Genomic DNA, 15,695 nt, shown 5'->3' with positions numbered 1-15,695 from the left:
GGAAACTGCCACTTAACTTGACTACATTACCCATCAACCCCTGTGTCACAAGCCCCAGAGCTCTCGCACCCCTTTCCTTTAATCAGCATGTCAACTTCATCTCTGGTTCCTGTGGAGCTGCTAGTCAGGGTTGTGTTGATGTTTTGTTTTTGTTGTTACTTTGCCTCCACCGTCTGTAGATTCTGTTTTTTTGTTTGTTTGTTTCTGTTAGACCTTTAGCAATAAAAATTTACACAACTCATGCACATGTTTATATGACTTTACTGTCTATAAAACAGCAGAAGAATGTAAAAATATATCTTTACAATTCAAACATAAACTGAAACTGAAAGCTCTGTAGATGGACACTGAAGATGTTTCATGTTCTCACAGACCCTTGACCACTTCTTTACTTCAACATTGCAGCTACGATGCTGATGGAAGTAAGAACTTACCACCTTTACTCACCTGTTAGAAATGGTTGTGGCTTAAACACCACAAGTCAATAAGGTGTGTGTGGATTGGGACAGTCTTTGTGTAAGGACATGAGGTAAGTGTTGATGTTATAAAGGGATTACAGTCACATACACACAGAAAATTACATTAAAAGAATACTGTATTTATAATATAAAATGTATATTAAACCCTCTAGAACCTCAGACTGAGGTTTTTATACTGAATGGCATTTTTACATTAATTTTACATTCTTCTTTCCTCTGTACATACAAACTGTCTATATTATATGTGTGTTCGTATCTTGGCAATGTCATTCTGTCACACTGTGGAGCTTCTGTCACTAAAACAAACTCCTTGTATGTGAAATCATACCTGGCAATAAAGATCTGATTCTGATTCTGAATGGGTAAGGATAATGTTCTATTAATTATCGAGGGATGTGTAAGAATAGTGTGTGTCAGCTGTTGATTCTCACAGTTGACACACACTACGACACACAAACTCACCATACAACACAACTCCAAAATAACAGAGCAGGGAAAAAGTGCAGGATGGAGATTTCAAGAGGGGGCTCAGGAAAAAACAATAAACATAACCATCTCTTTAATTCACGGAGGAACTTAATAAGATACAAAAGAAAAAAATACATTAACTACATTACTAATGTGGTGGCAGTTTTGATCAAGATGTATAACACACACTCAGAGTCAAAGGTGGTAAAAGCAAATATTTTATTTTTCTGCAGAAAAAGGCATCTCCCATACAGAACAAATTCTACGTAGTGAAAAAGCAAATTCTAGTGTTTTAGTTCTCTCTTTTGTACCCTAGGTGTATGTGTGTGTGTGTGTGTGTGTGTGTGTGTGTGTGTGTGTGTGTGTGTGTGTGTGTGTGTGTGTGTGTGTGTGTGTGTGTGTGTTCATGCATTCTCCCTGGTTACAAAAGATGTATCCCTTCGAGTTATCTCCTCAGCAAGGCCACATTCCATTTTCAGCTCTTATACTGCCCTAAAGTTCCCATCTTTTTAATACATACAAAGTTAACGACTGGGATGAAGACCTCTTGATCTTTCTCCCTAGTCTGACACAGTATTTAATGCAAAAGCACATGATTATATAAAAACTTACAGATCATCATACAGATGTCTTTTGGAAATGTATTTTGCTCTCTCTCTCTCTCTTTAGTTTCCAAACAGACTGTAAAAACTACAAAAATAAAGACATATAATACTCAAACACATATCTCTGTCATCCTTCACTTACACAAATCAACAAAAACCTGTTCACCAAGTCATTAAATATTGTTAAAAATAAAGCGAAACAAAATACATTATATGGGTGAAGGCAAATAAAAACACCAACACAAAATAACACAACAAGAAAGAAACAGACAAATACCGTGTGCACCTCTTGGACCATATGCACCCTGTTCACGTCCATATTGCTCTCTGACCCCCAGTTCTATGTAACACATTATGTTTCATTAAAGTATATTACATTTTAACCACATTCTTAAATCTACATGAACAACGTGTAATCAACAGTAATCATTACAACATGTCTCGAGACATTTACAAACACGCATATTTAAAATTCAACCAAAAGTAAAAAAAAAGGGATGTCAGTTCCAACAAGCAAAAGTCTGACAAAGTAACAAACAGTGCTTCTTAAATACACTCTGCTTCCTCTCATCGTCCAATCAGAGTTGAGGTTCAATCATTGATGTCATGAGCAATTATGACCTACGTCTTAGTAGAGGGAGACAGAGCAAAAAAAAAAAAAAACGTCTTAAGACGTAACAACCTTAAAAACAGTGTGAAAACAAATGCAGAAATGTTAAAGGTAAGGTCTCCGATGTTTGAAAGCCAATGTTGACATTTGAAATCACCAAAACAAACACACCACTAACCCAAATGGGTGTCACCCCTGTTTTGATAGCTCCGCCCCACACATACATACGTAACCAAGGCAACTATAATGGCGGAACCTGCTGGGGCAGCTGGCCGAGGGGATATTTTTTATCAATAAATGAATTCAATGAGTAATACGATGGTAATACAAATGTGTTTTTGTAGTACTGTGTGTTGTACCGTGAAAGGTTTAGTGGAAGACAACGTTCAACACCTATAACCCGAGGCAGAGGTAATGGGCAGGTCTCCGCCATGTCAATCTTTCAATCACTTTCTGCTAATGTCACACATGCACACTGAACACTCTCTCGACCGCATATTGACACGACACGCCCCTTCTGCTCATTGGCTACACGTTTGTTTTGTTTGTCGGGCCTACTCGGTTTTCTGAAGCATTTCTCAAACATCGTGCACCCTGCCTTTAATGCTACTAAACAATTGGATAAATTGCTTAAAAGTTTACACAAAAACTCAGCTACTTCCATTGAGCTTGATGTGTACAAAGAATGGAGAAATAAAGTCCTCTCTGAACAATGAAATACGTTTTCCTTTTAAAAGGCAACAACTTTTGTGTCAGAATAAAGTAAAAAGATTGAGTATGAAGAACTAGATGACTGAATGAAATAATGTAATGCTTCCTCTCTCTGGTCATCTCTCATAGCAGTGTGAATGTGAGTAGAGGATCATGTTAACACTCCTCTAACTGCCTACTGGAGAGACTTTCAGCTGGACCAGTTCAGCAGAATTCTCCTCTGCAGTGGTCTGATTACACTCAGAACGCTTTGAATTTTTTCTCTTGGCCCTATTAAAGCAATTTGATATCTTTTGTATCACCCATGGATAGACGAAACGATGCACCAAAACACCAAACACAAAACCCGAAATGAACACGACTGCAACAAGCAGGCTGCAAGACTCTCCACCTGAAAGAACATCATCATCATCATCTCTTAATAATGTAATCACCTGTTTTATTTGATGGTTCATTTATTTCTGATGACACCAAATATAAGATTAACTGAAGGATGAATGAAAGGCTGAAGAGCTTGTAATAAATATTTACCTTGTAAAGACGGAGGTCTGTTCTTTCCTGTGGGGGTAAAATCAGACACATGAGCAATCAGACATCACAACATTCCAACACCATTAACCAGGAACTCAGCTTTACAGTCACGGACAAAAGAAAGTACATTTACACTTATTTTATAAAGCAATAATTCAGTTGTCCCAGCTCTCGCAACATCCTGCTCGGCTGCATGGACTCACACTTGTCTGAGGAATCTTTTGATTTTACATGAAGCTCATCATGATCTCACTGCATGCACGTTTCTCAGAGCGTGTGTCTGCAAAATTTTTGGACTGAAGTGTTTGTGCTCGTTCACTGTGTTGATGGTGAACATGATGCTGTACATGACAACCAAATATCTAAAAAAAAGTCTTACCTTTGAGTGTGACAGTGTATGTAGATATGATCTCATCATTCTCAGTGTCCCACACGGTGTAGACACCACAGTCACTCTCCTTTAAATCTGTCAGAGAGAAAGACGAGTGGAAGGAGGTTCTCTTCTTATATTCTGGGTTACAGACAACTTCATGTCCCTCGACTGTACAGAGTGTCACAGAGCTCTGAGTTCCATCATCATGGCTCCTGTTAAATGTGATCTTTACTCTCTCGGAGATCAGCAAATCCATAGTGAGTGAATCTCCAGGTTCCAGCGCTTTGCTGAAGTTAACACCTGAGGAGATAAACACATTTACTGTTAGAAATCATGCTGCGTATCTACTTTACACATCTTTTTTTGTAAACTAAAAAATGAATTATTAGTGGTTGTTAAGGAGCTTCAAATCCAAATCAAATAACCTACTCTTCATGTTAAAGTTTTTCAGTACTCCATTATAAGCATCAGTACTCTGAGGTTTTATTATACACACATCAGAAAGAGGAACAGATGTACTCACGCTCCACACTGAGGCGCACGTCACAGACGTCTTTACCATCGCACTGACACGTGTACCAGGATCTCTGATGGTAATCAGCTGCAGTGATGGTGAGAGAGAGATCTGCTTTCAGGTACAGAGAGTGAGACATGTCATACCCCGCCTCTGAGCTGCAGGACGTCTGGTCACACTGTGCAACAACAACATCTCGACTGTGGCTCATGACCCATCTGACCAAACCAGGACATCTCCGTTTACAGGGCAGAGTACCCGACTCATTACGCCTGATCTTCACAAAGTGTCCAACTGACACTAAGGCAATAACTGCAGGAGAAATGAAGAAGAATTATCTTTTTGGTACAACCATCATGCCAACACATCATTTAAGGGAAAAAAGAACAAGAAGAAAATGAACAAGAAGAAGAGAAAAACACAGATATCTGTATCTATTCTCAGTAACTGTGTGCTGCAGTATAGAAAGAGGAAAAAGAAACTTACAGTTTAAGATCAGACAACTGAACAGGAGCATTTGGATCTTGTAGCTTTTCACGTATCTGGAATCACTGAGGAGAAACACAGCTATTAATACATTAACACACTGAGAATTATTTGAGGATTCTGATTAGTCAGCGTATGTTGATTCATTTACTATGGCAGCAGTGGGTGGATTTTCAAGCTTCACCCTGAATTAAATATTTTATGTAATTTGTGTAACTAATTAAATAAAGACAAAACCACCTCAGTTTGGGCAGGTTGGTATTTGGTCTGAACCTGCATGTGTGTGTATGTGTGTGTTTATGGCATCCTCTAGTACATTCAATTTTGATTGATGAAATTCTAGGGGGGCACGATGGCTTAGTGGTTAGCATGTTCGCCTCACACCAGGGCCTCACACCAGGGTTGGGGGTTCGATTCCCGCCTCCGCCTTGTGTGTGTGGAGTTTGCATGTTCTCCCCGTGCCTTGGGGTTTTCCTCCAGGTACTCCGGTTTCCTCCCCCGGTCCAAAGACATGCATGGCAGGTTGATTGGCATCTCTGGGAAATTGTCCATAGTGTGTGAGTGAATGAGAGTGTGCGTGTGAGCTCTGCAATTGGTTGGCAGGGTGTATCCCTGCCTTGATGCCCAATGACGCCTGAGATAGGCACAGGCTCCCCGTGTCCCGAGTAGTTCGGATAAGCGGTAGAAAATGAATGAATGATGAAATTCTGACCAGCTGTTCTTATAGCAACATGACTGCAGTTGTTGGGAAACTGAAACATTTCTGACTTGATCATTTAATTATACCAATCAGTACAGCTGATCTGATGGAACCATTACAGCTGACCTGATGCTTTGGAATGTTTGTAATATTCCTGACACACGTGTAAGTGGACTGATATCACATTGTATTGTTCAGTGTGCTTCTAACAAAACAAAAAACAACCAAAAAAACACCACTGAACCTGAGACAGTCCATCAGTGGACAATCTCTCATAATGTAGAATATTAATAGATGTTAATGGACTCTGTTTACAGTCTGTATGTTGTTTACAGGTTATAATCAGTACACAACAAGCTACTGACAGACAGACGTTGTGCTTTAATGCTTCTCGTGTCCCAGAAGATGAAGAGTAAAGTGTGAGAGCTGTGACGTTACGTTACTAACTATACGTTAGTGTAATTTTCTACAGATCCACAGTGACGCAACACATGAGTCAAAGTCTCTGAAAACACACCTCAAGTATTTCTGGGTAAATCCCTGTCTGGAAACAAAACTACAAACTAAAATACAACACAACTACAACACACACTTAGTGTAAGAGTCGAGTTTCCTTTAAGTTAAAGAGCTCAGAGTAAACTGATGCAATCACACAGGCCTTAAAGTTCCTCTCTGTGTGTGCGTGTGTGTGCGTGTGTGCAGCAGATAATGATTTAATGTTTCATGCCCGTGGTCATGTTGTGCTCAGTACAGAGACTGCATTTAATCCCACTGTTGTTGTTACTATGTTGTAAATCTTACAGGTTGCTTTCACTCTTTAACAAACACTTTCAGTTCACTGCTCACCTGATTAAGAGACCTTTAACTCTGACGGCCAGAAACCAAAAACAGGAAAAGCAGAATAAAACCACATCCAGGCCTGAAGAAAAGTGAAGATGAATTTAAATAAAATGTTCATTAATCCCAGACACCGAGTGAATCTTCAAGACTGAGAGAAAGAAAGTAAATATGAAACGAAGACCTCATGTGCGTGTTCAGCTGAAGTCTGAACTCTACTTCCTGTTGCGACATTGTTTGTTTTGCTTTTACTTTAAATCTCAGGCACGCCCCTGAGATCTGGCAAACCTGTTTTAAACACTTCCATGTTAAAAAAAGGTGTAACATTCATAAAAACTCACATTAAGAGCATCAGGACTGTACAGAACCGTACAAAGTATAAGAATATGGTTTAAAACACACTCACCTATACAGTTAAAAACTTAAATACAAAAATACATGAAACAGCTTAATATTCAAAACACCTTCAATATTCATGTATCTGTAGATCAGCATCACTCTGAGCTCAGCAGAATAAAATACTTTTCATCCAAATGTAAAAGTCAGTCATAGAAAACAGTGAGATGACTAATGATGTGAAGAACACATCACTGACATATGGACAAAAAAAAAGTGTTTTTTTTTTTATACACAAAATCCCATACTACCTAATGTACATAACAAACACATTTATAAATCTAAAGTTTTTATGTTTTGTAAAAAAACAAATGTGTGCCATAAATTTACATGGTGATAAACAGAATTAAAAAATTTCCCTCCAGCAAGTTCCCTGCAAAAGGAAGACTCCTGATTATAGACCTATTATTATTATTGTTGTTGTTGTTGTGTAATCAGTGTGTTGATACACTTCTTTTGCATCACAGATGTTCCCTGCTCCCAGAGAGTCAGTGTAACTGGAGTGTCCGCTATTCTGAGGTCATAAGCAGAGATGTAACCGAGATGTAAGATAAGATAAGAAAAAAATCATATGTCCCCAGTTATAAGTTCTCATTGCTGCTACTTTGTGACACTGTTGTGTACAGAGATCTCCTGCTCTGGTGTGTACTGTGAAGTCCATTCATTCCAAGCTGATTATGTTCCCCACGAAGCTGCAGAATCTCTCTCTTCAGTCGCACATGCATCACCAACAGGACCACAAATGCAGACACAACCAGCACCAGAACCAACACCAGCAGCCATACTGGCATAACACACTCCTGCCTCCTGTCTGGACCTGGTTGCTCCTCTGCAACAAATACACACAGTCCATGTATCCATGAAACAGCTTTTGATTCAGTTGATCAATACAGTAAGGTATTTCACTATGTGAAGATCTCTGAATGTGTGCAATTTTAACCCAGATTTATTTATTTATAGACAGATAGTGTGTGTGATAGACTATACAGAGATACACACGTGGACAAAATTGTTGGTACCCTTCGGTCAATGAAAGAAAAACTCATAATGGTCACAGAAAAAACTTTAATCTGACAAAAGTAATAATAAATAAAAATTATATGAATGTTAACCAGTGAAAGTCAGACATTGCTTTTCAACCCTGCTTCAACGGAATTATTTAAAAAAATAAACTCATGGAACAGGCCTAGAGAAAAATGATGGTACCCCTAACTTAATATTTTGTTGCACAACTTTTTGAGGCAATCGCTGCAACCAGATGATTCCTGTAACGGTCAATGAGACTCCTGCAGCTCTCAGCAGGTATTTTGGCCCACTGCTCATGAGGAAACTGCTCCAGTTGTTACCGGTTTGAAGGGTGTCTTTTCCAGACGGCATGTTTCAGCTCCTTCCAAAGATGCTCAATAGGATTGAGGTCAGGGCTCATAGAAGGCCACTTTAGAATAGTCCAATGTTTTCCACTTAACCATTCTTGGGTGTTTTTAGCTGTGTTTTGGTCATTGTCCTGTTGCAAGACACATGACCTGTGACTGAGAAGCTTTCTGACACTGGCCAGCACATTTTTCTCTAGAATCCCTTGATAATCTTCAGATTTCATTGTACCCTGCACAGATTCAAGACTCCCTGTGCCAGATGCAGAACCAAGAACATAACAGAGCGTCCTCTATGTTTCACAGTAGGGACAGTGTTCTTTTCTTGATATGCTTCATTTTTAGGTCTGTGAACATAGAGCTGATGTGCCTTGGCAAAAAGTTCAATTTTTGTCTCATCTGTCCATAGGACATTCTCCTAGAAGCTTTGTGGCTTGTCAACATGTAGTTTGGCATATTCCAGTCTAGCTTTTTTATGATTTGTTTTCAACAATGGTGTCCTCCTTGGTCGTCTCCCATGTAGTCCACTTTGGCTCAAACAACGACAGATGGTGCGATGTGATACTGATGTTCCTTGAGCATGAAGTTCACCTTGGATCTCTTTAGAAGTCTTTCTGGGCTCTTTTGTTACCATTCGGATTATCCGTCTCTTTGATTCGTCATCAATTTTCCTCCTGAGGCCACTTCTAGGGAAGTTGGATACAGTCCCGTGGATCTTAAATTTCTGAATAATATGTGCAACTGTAGTCACAGGAATATATAGCTGCTTGGAGATGGTCTTATAGCCTTTACCTTTATCATGCTTGTCTATAATTTTCTTTCTAATCTCCTGAGACAACTCTTTCCTTTGCTTCCTCTGGTCCATGTTAAATGTGGTACACACCATGTCACCAGACAACACAGTGACTACCTGGAGCCCTATATATAGGCCCACTGACTGATTAGAAGGTTGTAGACACATGCGAAGCTAATTAGTGGACACACCTTGAATTAACATGTCCCTTTGGTCACATTATTTTCAGTCTTTTCTAGGGGTACCATCATTTTTGTCTAGGCCTGTTCCATGGGTTAATATTTTTAAATAATTCTGTTGAAGCAGGGTTGAAAAGCAATGTCTGACTGTCACTGGTTACCATTCATAGAATTTTTATTTATTATAACTTTTGTCAGATTAAAGTTTTTTCTGTGACCATTGTGAGTTTTTCTTTCATTGACCGAAGGGTAACAACAATTTTGCCCACGTATGTAAGATGATTTAAAGTCATTACCCCTCACTTGGACCCGTAAGATGGCCAGAGTCTCATTGTTCATTTGATCTCGTACTGTGTAGCTCCCAGTGTCAGAGACACGTCCATCTGTAATCTGCAGAGTGTTGAGGCGAGAAGATCTTGCTCTGTAATCTGAGCTGCACTTGATCTCCTCATGGTCCACAGTGCAGATCTGCATGTCTGACGGTTGTGCAGCATTACTCTCAGTAAATCTCACCTCCACCTGGTCAGTGAGGGGCAAGGGCACGTCTATGGGCTCGCCCAGGGCAATTACACAGGTCATCTCTTGAGCTGAGGAGAGGAATGTTAGGAACTGAGAAATACGAGCAGAAAGTTTATAGAGTTGAGGTTAAAGCACACATTACAAAATAGCCAGAGATACACAACTTTAGAGAAATAACACCACACACTATAAACACAAATCCACACACACCACAACATTACAGCATTATGACAACACAATGAAATGGAATGAATTTTAAATATTTATATAGAGTGATTAGACAAAGTGACAATCAGGTTTTTGCTGCTACAGTAAACTCTACAAAAATGACTGAAGTTTGTGACTTTCAGAAACACAACTCACTACTAAACTGCAGTGCGTCCAGATTTTGCGTCTTCTGTTTAGTTTTAATGAAGTGTGTATGTGTGTGAGTGAGTGTGTATATAAATGATTTGATAAGTTTTATTTAGACATTGTGAAAATTAGGAATTTATAAGAATTTTATTAGAATGATTCTGTCAGTGCAGCAAAGTTTAGTTGAGCAACAAGTTGTGTTGTTAATCTAAATACCTTACTCTTAATCTAAATACCTTACTGAGGCTCGAGGGAGTGCTGGATCTGATTGACAAGGAACACAGTTAAATACAGTTATGTACATCAGCAGTGGCACCAGGAGCTCACACTCCTTTAGTGGAGAAAGTCTACAGAGTGAACAGAAGGACTCTTACTCTGAATGAGGAGTCGCACGTGACTGAGGTCTGCCTCATCGCACTGACAAGTGTATAAACCTCTCCTGCTGTAATCAGCTGCAGTAATGGTGAGAGACAGATTCCCCTTCAGGAACTGGTCATGAGAGAGAATAAAGCCTTCTTTAGAGCTGCAGGACATCTGATTACACTGAGCCACAGTCGCACGATTCCTGCTCCATCTGAGTACACCTGAACATTTCTGCTCACAGGTGAGTGTAACATTGTGATGAAGTTTAACTGTTATGGAACCACCGGATGCAGTGAGAGCAGCTGAGGAAAACAAATACAAACAAATAAAAATAATAAAATATCAATGACTGCACCTTTAAATGAGGAGAGGAAAGAACCCACAGTATGTAAATTAACACAAAGACAGAATAACAGAAAACTTAATTACAGCTCTGTGTGTGTGTGTGTGTGTGTGTGTGTGTGTGTGTGTGTGTGTGTGTGTGTGTGTGTGTGTGTGTACTATAAAAAGGAACAGAAAACTTACTGCTGAAAATCTGCATCCCAAACAGAAGCATGTAGATCCACATGTCTGCAGAAACACACAACATACACAGCTACACAAAATTAACACACACGACAAACACCACAACTGACACACACAGTTACACAACATTAACAATAATAGATAATAGATAAGAGATAAGATTTGAACACGTTTTATTATGAAGGAATAAAGCTTCACAACATTTTATTATTACAATATTTTATTAAATAAATGATATATTCTATCTATCTATCTATCTATCTATCTATCTATCTATCTATCTATCTATCTATCTATCTATCTTATCAGAAAAAGCAGCCCCTGCTTGTTAGGAATCATTTCGTAAATGTTTGTACACTGAACGGTATAAGCGGTATGTTCTTCTATAATAACTCCTATAATATAATATCCCCTATAATAACCCCTATATCAACTCCTATAATATAATAACCTCTGTAATAACTCCTATAACAATACTCACCTAATACACAAAGGTGGCTCTAGTGGTTAAGGCTGTGGGTTGTTGATCTGAAGGTCTGTGTTTAAGTCCCAGACCCTCCAAGCTGCCTCTGTTGGACAACTGAGCAGTATCCTTAACTCTCCTGTTCCAAAGCTGGCATATGCGAAGAAAACAACTCCACTGTGCTTTAATGTTTAAGTGGCGATGATAAAGGCAAGTTGCTCTGAGAGTGAGTGAGTGAGTGAGTGAGAGGTGAGAGAGAGAGAGAGAGAGAGAGAGAGAGAGAGAGAGAGAACTGAGCAATGCTTCCACGAGCAGGTGATTTTGCTTGACCCCGCCCACATGGTGAAAGACATTGGTTTTCTGTGAGAGGGGGGTTCACACTATCTCCTCTCACAAAGATTTAACTTAGACTTGTTCTTAATCCTATTTCATGTCAGACAAATCACATCTCGTAGGTTTTAAAGAAACATTCTATAGTCTTGTAAAATAAAAGAACCAGTTCTCTTTATTTACTCAGTGTCTCGCAGCAGCATCCCACCCAGATTCCACTCCAAGGTACACATCTAAAAGAGCTAATTCCTAAAATAAGGTAATACATTTAGAACTCTAAATGAATAAACTTGATTAAATGGTTAGTATGGGAGCGACAGCAGGACATCAGTGACCGAACAAATGGTCTGTGACTGTGATTACCATTTAAAGTGACCATTTGGTTGATAACAATTGTAACAATACCAAGCCAAGATGTACGTGACCATGATTAACAGTTAAAGACTATCAGGCTAGACAACAAGGTGAATCTCAGCCATTTGGGAGACACTCGGCTCTTACGCTCAATACACATTCAAAGCTGAACCTCATTTAAACTATAAAGAGGAAAACAGTATAAAATGCTTGAGCAGGATTTTTCCTGGGTTCTTACTGACATTGTATTATTTGCGACATTTCACACAGTTTTTTATTTCTTACATTGGCGAGTCACCCAGCAGGGATTCCAAAAAAAAAAAAAAGTGGGGAAAGGTAAGAAAGGTGGATTTGTGATTCAGGGAACCCCCTCGTTTAAAATAACCTAGTAGCCTACAGAAATGTTTTAGTGTAGAATAGAACATGAGTTTATTGATCATAAGCAGGAGTTGTTAAGTATATTCTGTACATTTCTGTTTAAGGTTGTAACAGAACTGAATTAACCCTAACGCATTGTGGTGACAGAGTTGTGTGTAGCAAAGTGCTTAAGTTTATAGGTTTCCAGGGCTGTCAAGTGTCATGCATTGAGAGTGACAGTCACTCCTATTGTCACACTCTCCCACCACACATCGTATTTCTCACGCAGAAAAACTTACTATTTATCATATATTTAATATGCCGCAGCGCCCAAAATGTATCAGTCCGCCCCGCTGCGCCCAAAATGTATCAGTCCGCACCGCTGTCTCTATGGAACCGGGCAGGAACCAAGCGCGTCACACACACACCCAAGCGCGTCACACACACACCCACACACCCACACACCCCCAAGCGCGTCACGTCACTCACTCGCGCACACACACACACACACACACACACACACACACACACACACACACACCCCCAAGCGCGTCACGTCACTCACTCGCACACACACACACACACACACACACACACACACACACACACACACACACACAAATTAATAAAAGGAAATTGAACAAATACTTTGTATTTGGTTCAAATGTGGTCAGTGATCCTGGTGAAACACAGTTTACTTTTTTTTTTTTCTTTCTTTTTTTTTTGGGGGGGGGGGGGCGCTGGGGGTTTGGAGACGTTACTCTTGCTTGTCTTCAAAACTTGAGAGCCCTGAGTTTCTAAGAAACTAAAGTAACTGAATCAGACTGATGCAGTGTGGTGACCGGATTAGTAGCTAAAGGTGTTTCTAAAAGTAACTGAAACAGTGATGGTGTAAAGGGCCTGATACACTCTGTAGAGTTTAAAGCAATAACCAGAGGCAGTGTGGTGTTGTCTGACAGACTGACACATTGTTTTAAGCTTAAGTTTTAAGTCCATGTGCTGTGGTTAAGTAGACAGGTTTTAACGCAAAGAAACACGACGTACTGTGGTTTTTGTCCGATGTACTGTGACAGTGTTACATTTTAAACTGTTTGTTTGTGAGTTGTGAGTGTTATTGTTATTGTTTGTGAGTTGTGAGTGTTATTGTTTGTGAGTTGTGAGTGTTATTGTCTGTTACTGTAATTGAACTCGAGGCCAGACGCAGCTGTTTGTTAAGTACATCGCTAAACATGGTTCTCAGGGAATGTTTGATGGAATACAGAACAATGTTGATAAACCGTATCAGTGGGTTGTTTCTAAGTTTGAAAAAGATCCTAAAATGCCCAAGAACAAAAAAGGAAAAATTGCCAATGCACTGCAAGCAGTTCTTGAATCGTACAAAGTAACTAGAAAGACTTTAACTGCATTAAAGGCTGAAAATGAGTAACTGCAATCTATAGATGATGGGATAATCACTAAAAGAGATTACCAGATTAGTGAAATACTCTAGAAAGAAGAAAAGGTTAGGATGCAGAATTAGATTGCACTCCTTAAAACTAACAACAGCATGCTTAGTTTGCAACTGTGACATGCAGCAGTAAGACAATGTGGCATGTTGTGTAATCAAGTTCCTGAAATGCTAAACAGTGATGGAAACTCATAAAGAGATTCTCAGTTAGTCAGTAGTCAATACTCTGACTGTACAGTTAGATTTCCTATGGCTCCAATTCACCTGACTAACTATGCATGCTAATGAAGGAGCGGAGGAACGAATGACCTCTACTATGGTCTGAGGGTTTAAACACAATGACCTAGAAGCTGTGATAAAAAGTATTGGTAAATTTGATCCTGCCAAACAAGATCCATTAGATTTTCTAAAGGTTTTCGAGCTATATGCTGACATTAACAAATTCACAGATGGTGATGCGTGTGTGTGGTTAACTGTGTGTTTGCCTGACACTTTGCCTGGAACGCTCCAGGCAAAGTGTCAGGCAAACACACAGTTAACCACACACATCCGAAAGTCAAAACTAGGACTGCCAATAAGTTCGAGAGGAAACAGGCACTGCTTGAAATCCTAGGTGTAATGTCAGTTGACTGGGATAAAATATCTGATCTGAGCACATGAGGAAAGGGGAGCACCCCATGGCATTTTCAGAGTGATTATGGGAGACATTTAAAACTTTCTGTGGCAATCCTGGCATCACTCCGAATTATGTCAGTTTTAAATCTGCTTTGATTAACAAATGTGACTCACTCACCCCTTCTGCTGTGTCAATGTTTGTAACCCATCTCTCTGATTATAATAACATCATTGCTAAAATGACACAATTTTTCAACAGCAATGCTAACACAAGGAGATTCCATCCTGTGTCAGCAGTAGGTGATAAAAACCTCAATAAGAATAGAGCCAGCCAGGTTTCCTGGAAAAAAGAGAACTACACTACTGGAGATAGAAAGGAAAGAGTACCCCCTCATAACCCTGATAACCTGCTGGTGTTTTATTCATGTGGAAAAGAGGGACATATTTCAAGGGAATGCAAATTTTCCCTTAAGAGATCAGGCCCCAAAACTGATTTAAACCAGTTACAGGCTACAGTAAACAGACTGAAAAAGGAACTCAAGAATCTGTGTAACTCCTTGCCTGTTGTTTTTCACCAAGCCACTCAGCAAATTTCAGAAAAAGTCAGAAAAACAAAATGCATTCTGGTCAGAATTTGCACCATCACAAATTTAAAATCAGTGATGAAGTCATGGTAAAGAATTACCAAAATGAGAATAGGCAGAGATTCACGACACAAGCTAAAAACCAACAACCTGGTAAGAGATCATTCCACATAGATCCGTTAATATAATAAAAAGCTTATGGCAATCATAAGGGCCATGTAAATAGGCAAGTTTATGTTGTATGTGTTTGTAATTTTTTTGTGTTTTTTTTAAGGGGGAGGGGGAGTTAAATTCATTATGTTTTCAAGTGTTTTTCAGGTCAAAAAGAAATAAAGATGTGGGGATGGACTAGGATGGCAGCTCTCGTGACAGTATTAAAGATAAAAGAGTGCCCAACGTTGTCCTAAACTGCTTATCTACAATGGATTCATGTTCCGATCTTGGTGAACCTTACAGCATGGTCACCAGACCCAGATGAACAGTGTAACAGAGTGTGTAACAGGAATGTATAAGGTCTTCTTGACAACAGCGTTCCTTAGGTATCACAGTGCTGTTGCACCAGTTCATCACCTCCTCAGAGAACATCAAGTAAATAATCCCAAGTGATGAAAGGATTCTAAGGATGGACAATTTGGGAATATTACAGGAAAATGTGTTAAAGGAGAGAAGGGATCTACCAAGATTTATCACGGTTACCATCAGGAGAATGGCTAAGGATTGAACACAGAGTGC

At 39.4% G+C, this 15,695-nt stretch overlaps 1 protein-coding gene across 4 annotated transcripts; it reads right to left on the bottom strand.

Annotated features, from left to right (window-relative positions):
* Window positions 1-2,408: 2,408 nt before the first annotated feature.
* Window positions 2,409-11,490, bottom strand: LOC113648611. Of its 4 annotated transcripts, XM_047818535.1 has the most exons (11): window positions 11,295-11,433; window positions 10,814-10,858; window positions 10,300-10,590; window positions 9,349-9,639; window positions 6,499-7,539; window positions 6,324-6,396; window positions 4,778-4,842; window positions 4,301-4,603; window positions 3,784-4,077; window positions 3,405-3,431; window positions 2,409-3,264 (listed from the first exon to the last, which is right to left on the bottom strand). In XM_047818535.1, the coding sequence occupies exons 7-11, from the start codon at window positions 4,806-4,808 to the stop codon at window positions 3,041-3,043; spliced, it is 879 nt and encodes a 292-aa protein (XP_047674491.1). In that variant the 5' UTR covers window positions 4,809-4,842; window positions 6,324-6,396; window positions 6,499-7,539; window positions 9,349-9,639; window positions 10,300-10,590; window positions 10,814-10,858; window positions 11,295-11,433; the 3' UTR covers window positions 2,409-3,040. The 4 variants fall into 4 exon arrangements, with proteins under 4 accessions (XP_047674491.1, XP_027011675.2, XP_047674490.1 ...); XM_027155874.2 differs by having other exon boundaries at window positions 6,324-7,539; XM_047818534.1 differs by lacking the exons at window positions 2,409-3,264; window positions 3,405-3,431; window positions 3,784-4,077; ... (1 more) ...; window positions 4,778-4,842; window positions 6,324-6,396 and having other exon boundaries at window positions 6,414-7,539; window positions 10,814-10,883; window positions 11,295-11,490.
* Between the last annotated feature and the right edge of the window lie 4,205 nt (window positions 11,491-15,695).

The sequence above is a fragment of the Tachysurus fulvidraco genome, chromosome 9 (assembly GCF_022655615.1).
Source record: "Tachysurus fulvidraco isolate hzauxx_2018 chromosome 9, HZAU_PFXX_2.0, whole genome shotgun sequence".
Classification (NCBI taxonomy): Eukaryota; Metazoa; Chordata; class Actinopteri; order Siluriformes; family Bagridae; genus Tachysurus; species Tachysurus fulvidraco.
Note: the sequence above shows the minus strand (reverse complement) of the source record. Positions and strands in the feature narration are given on the sequence as shown.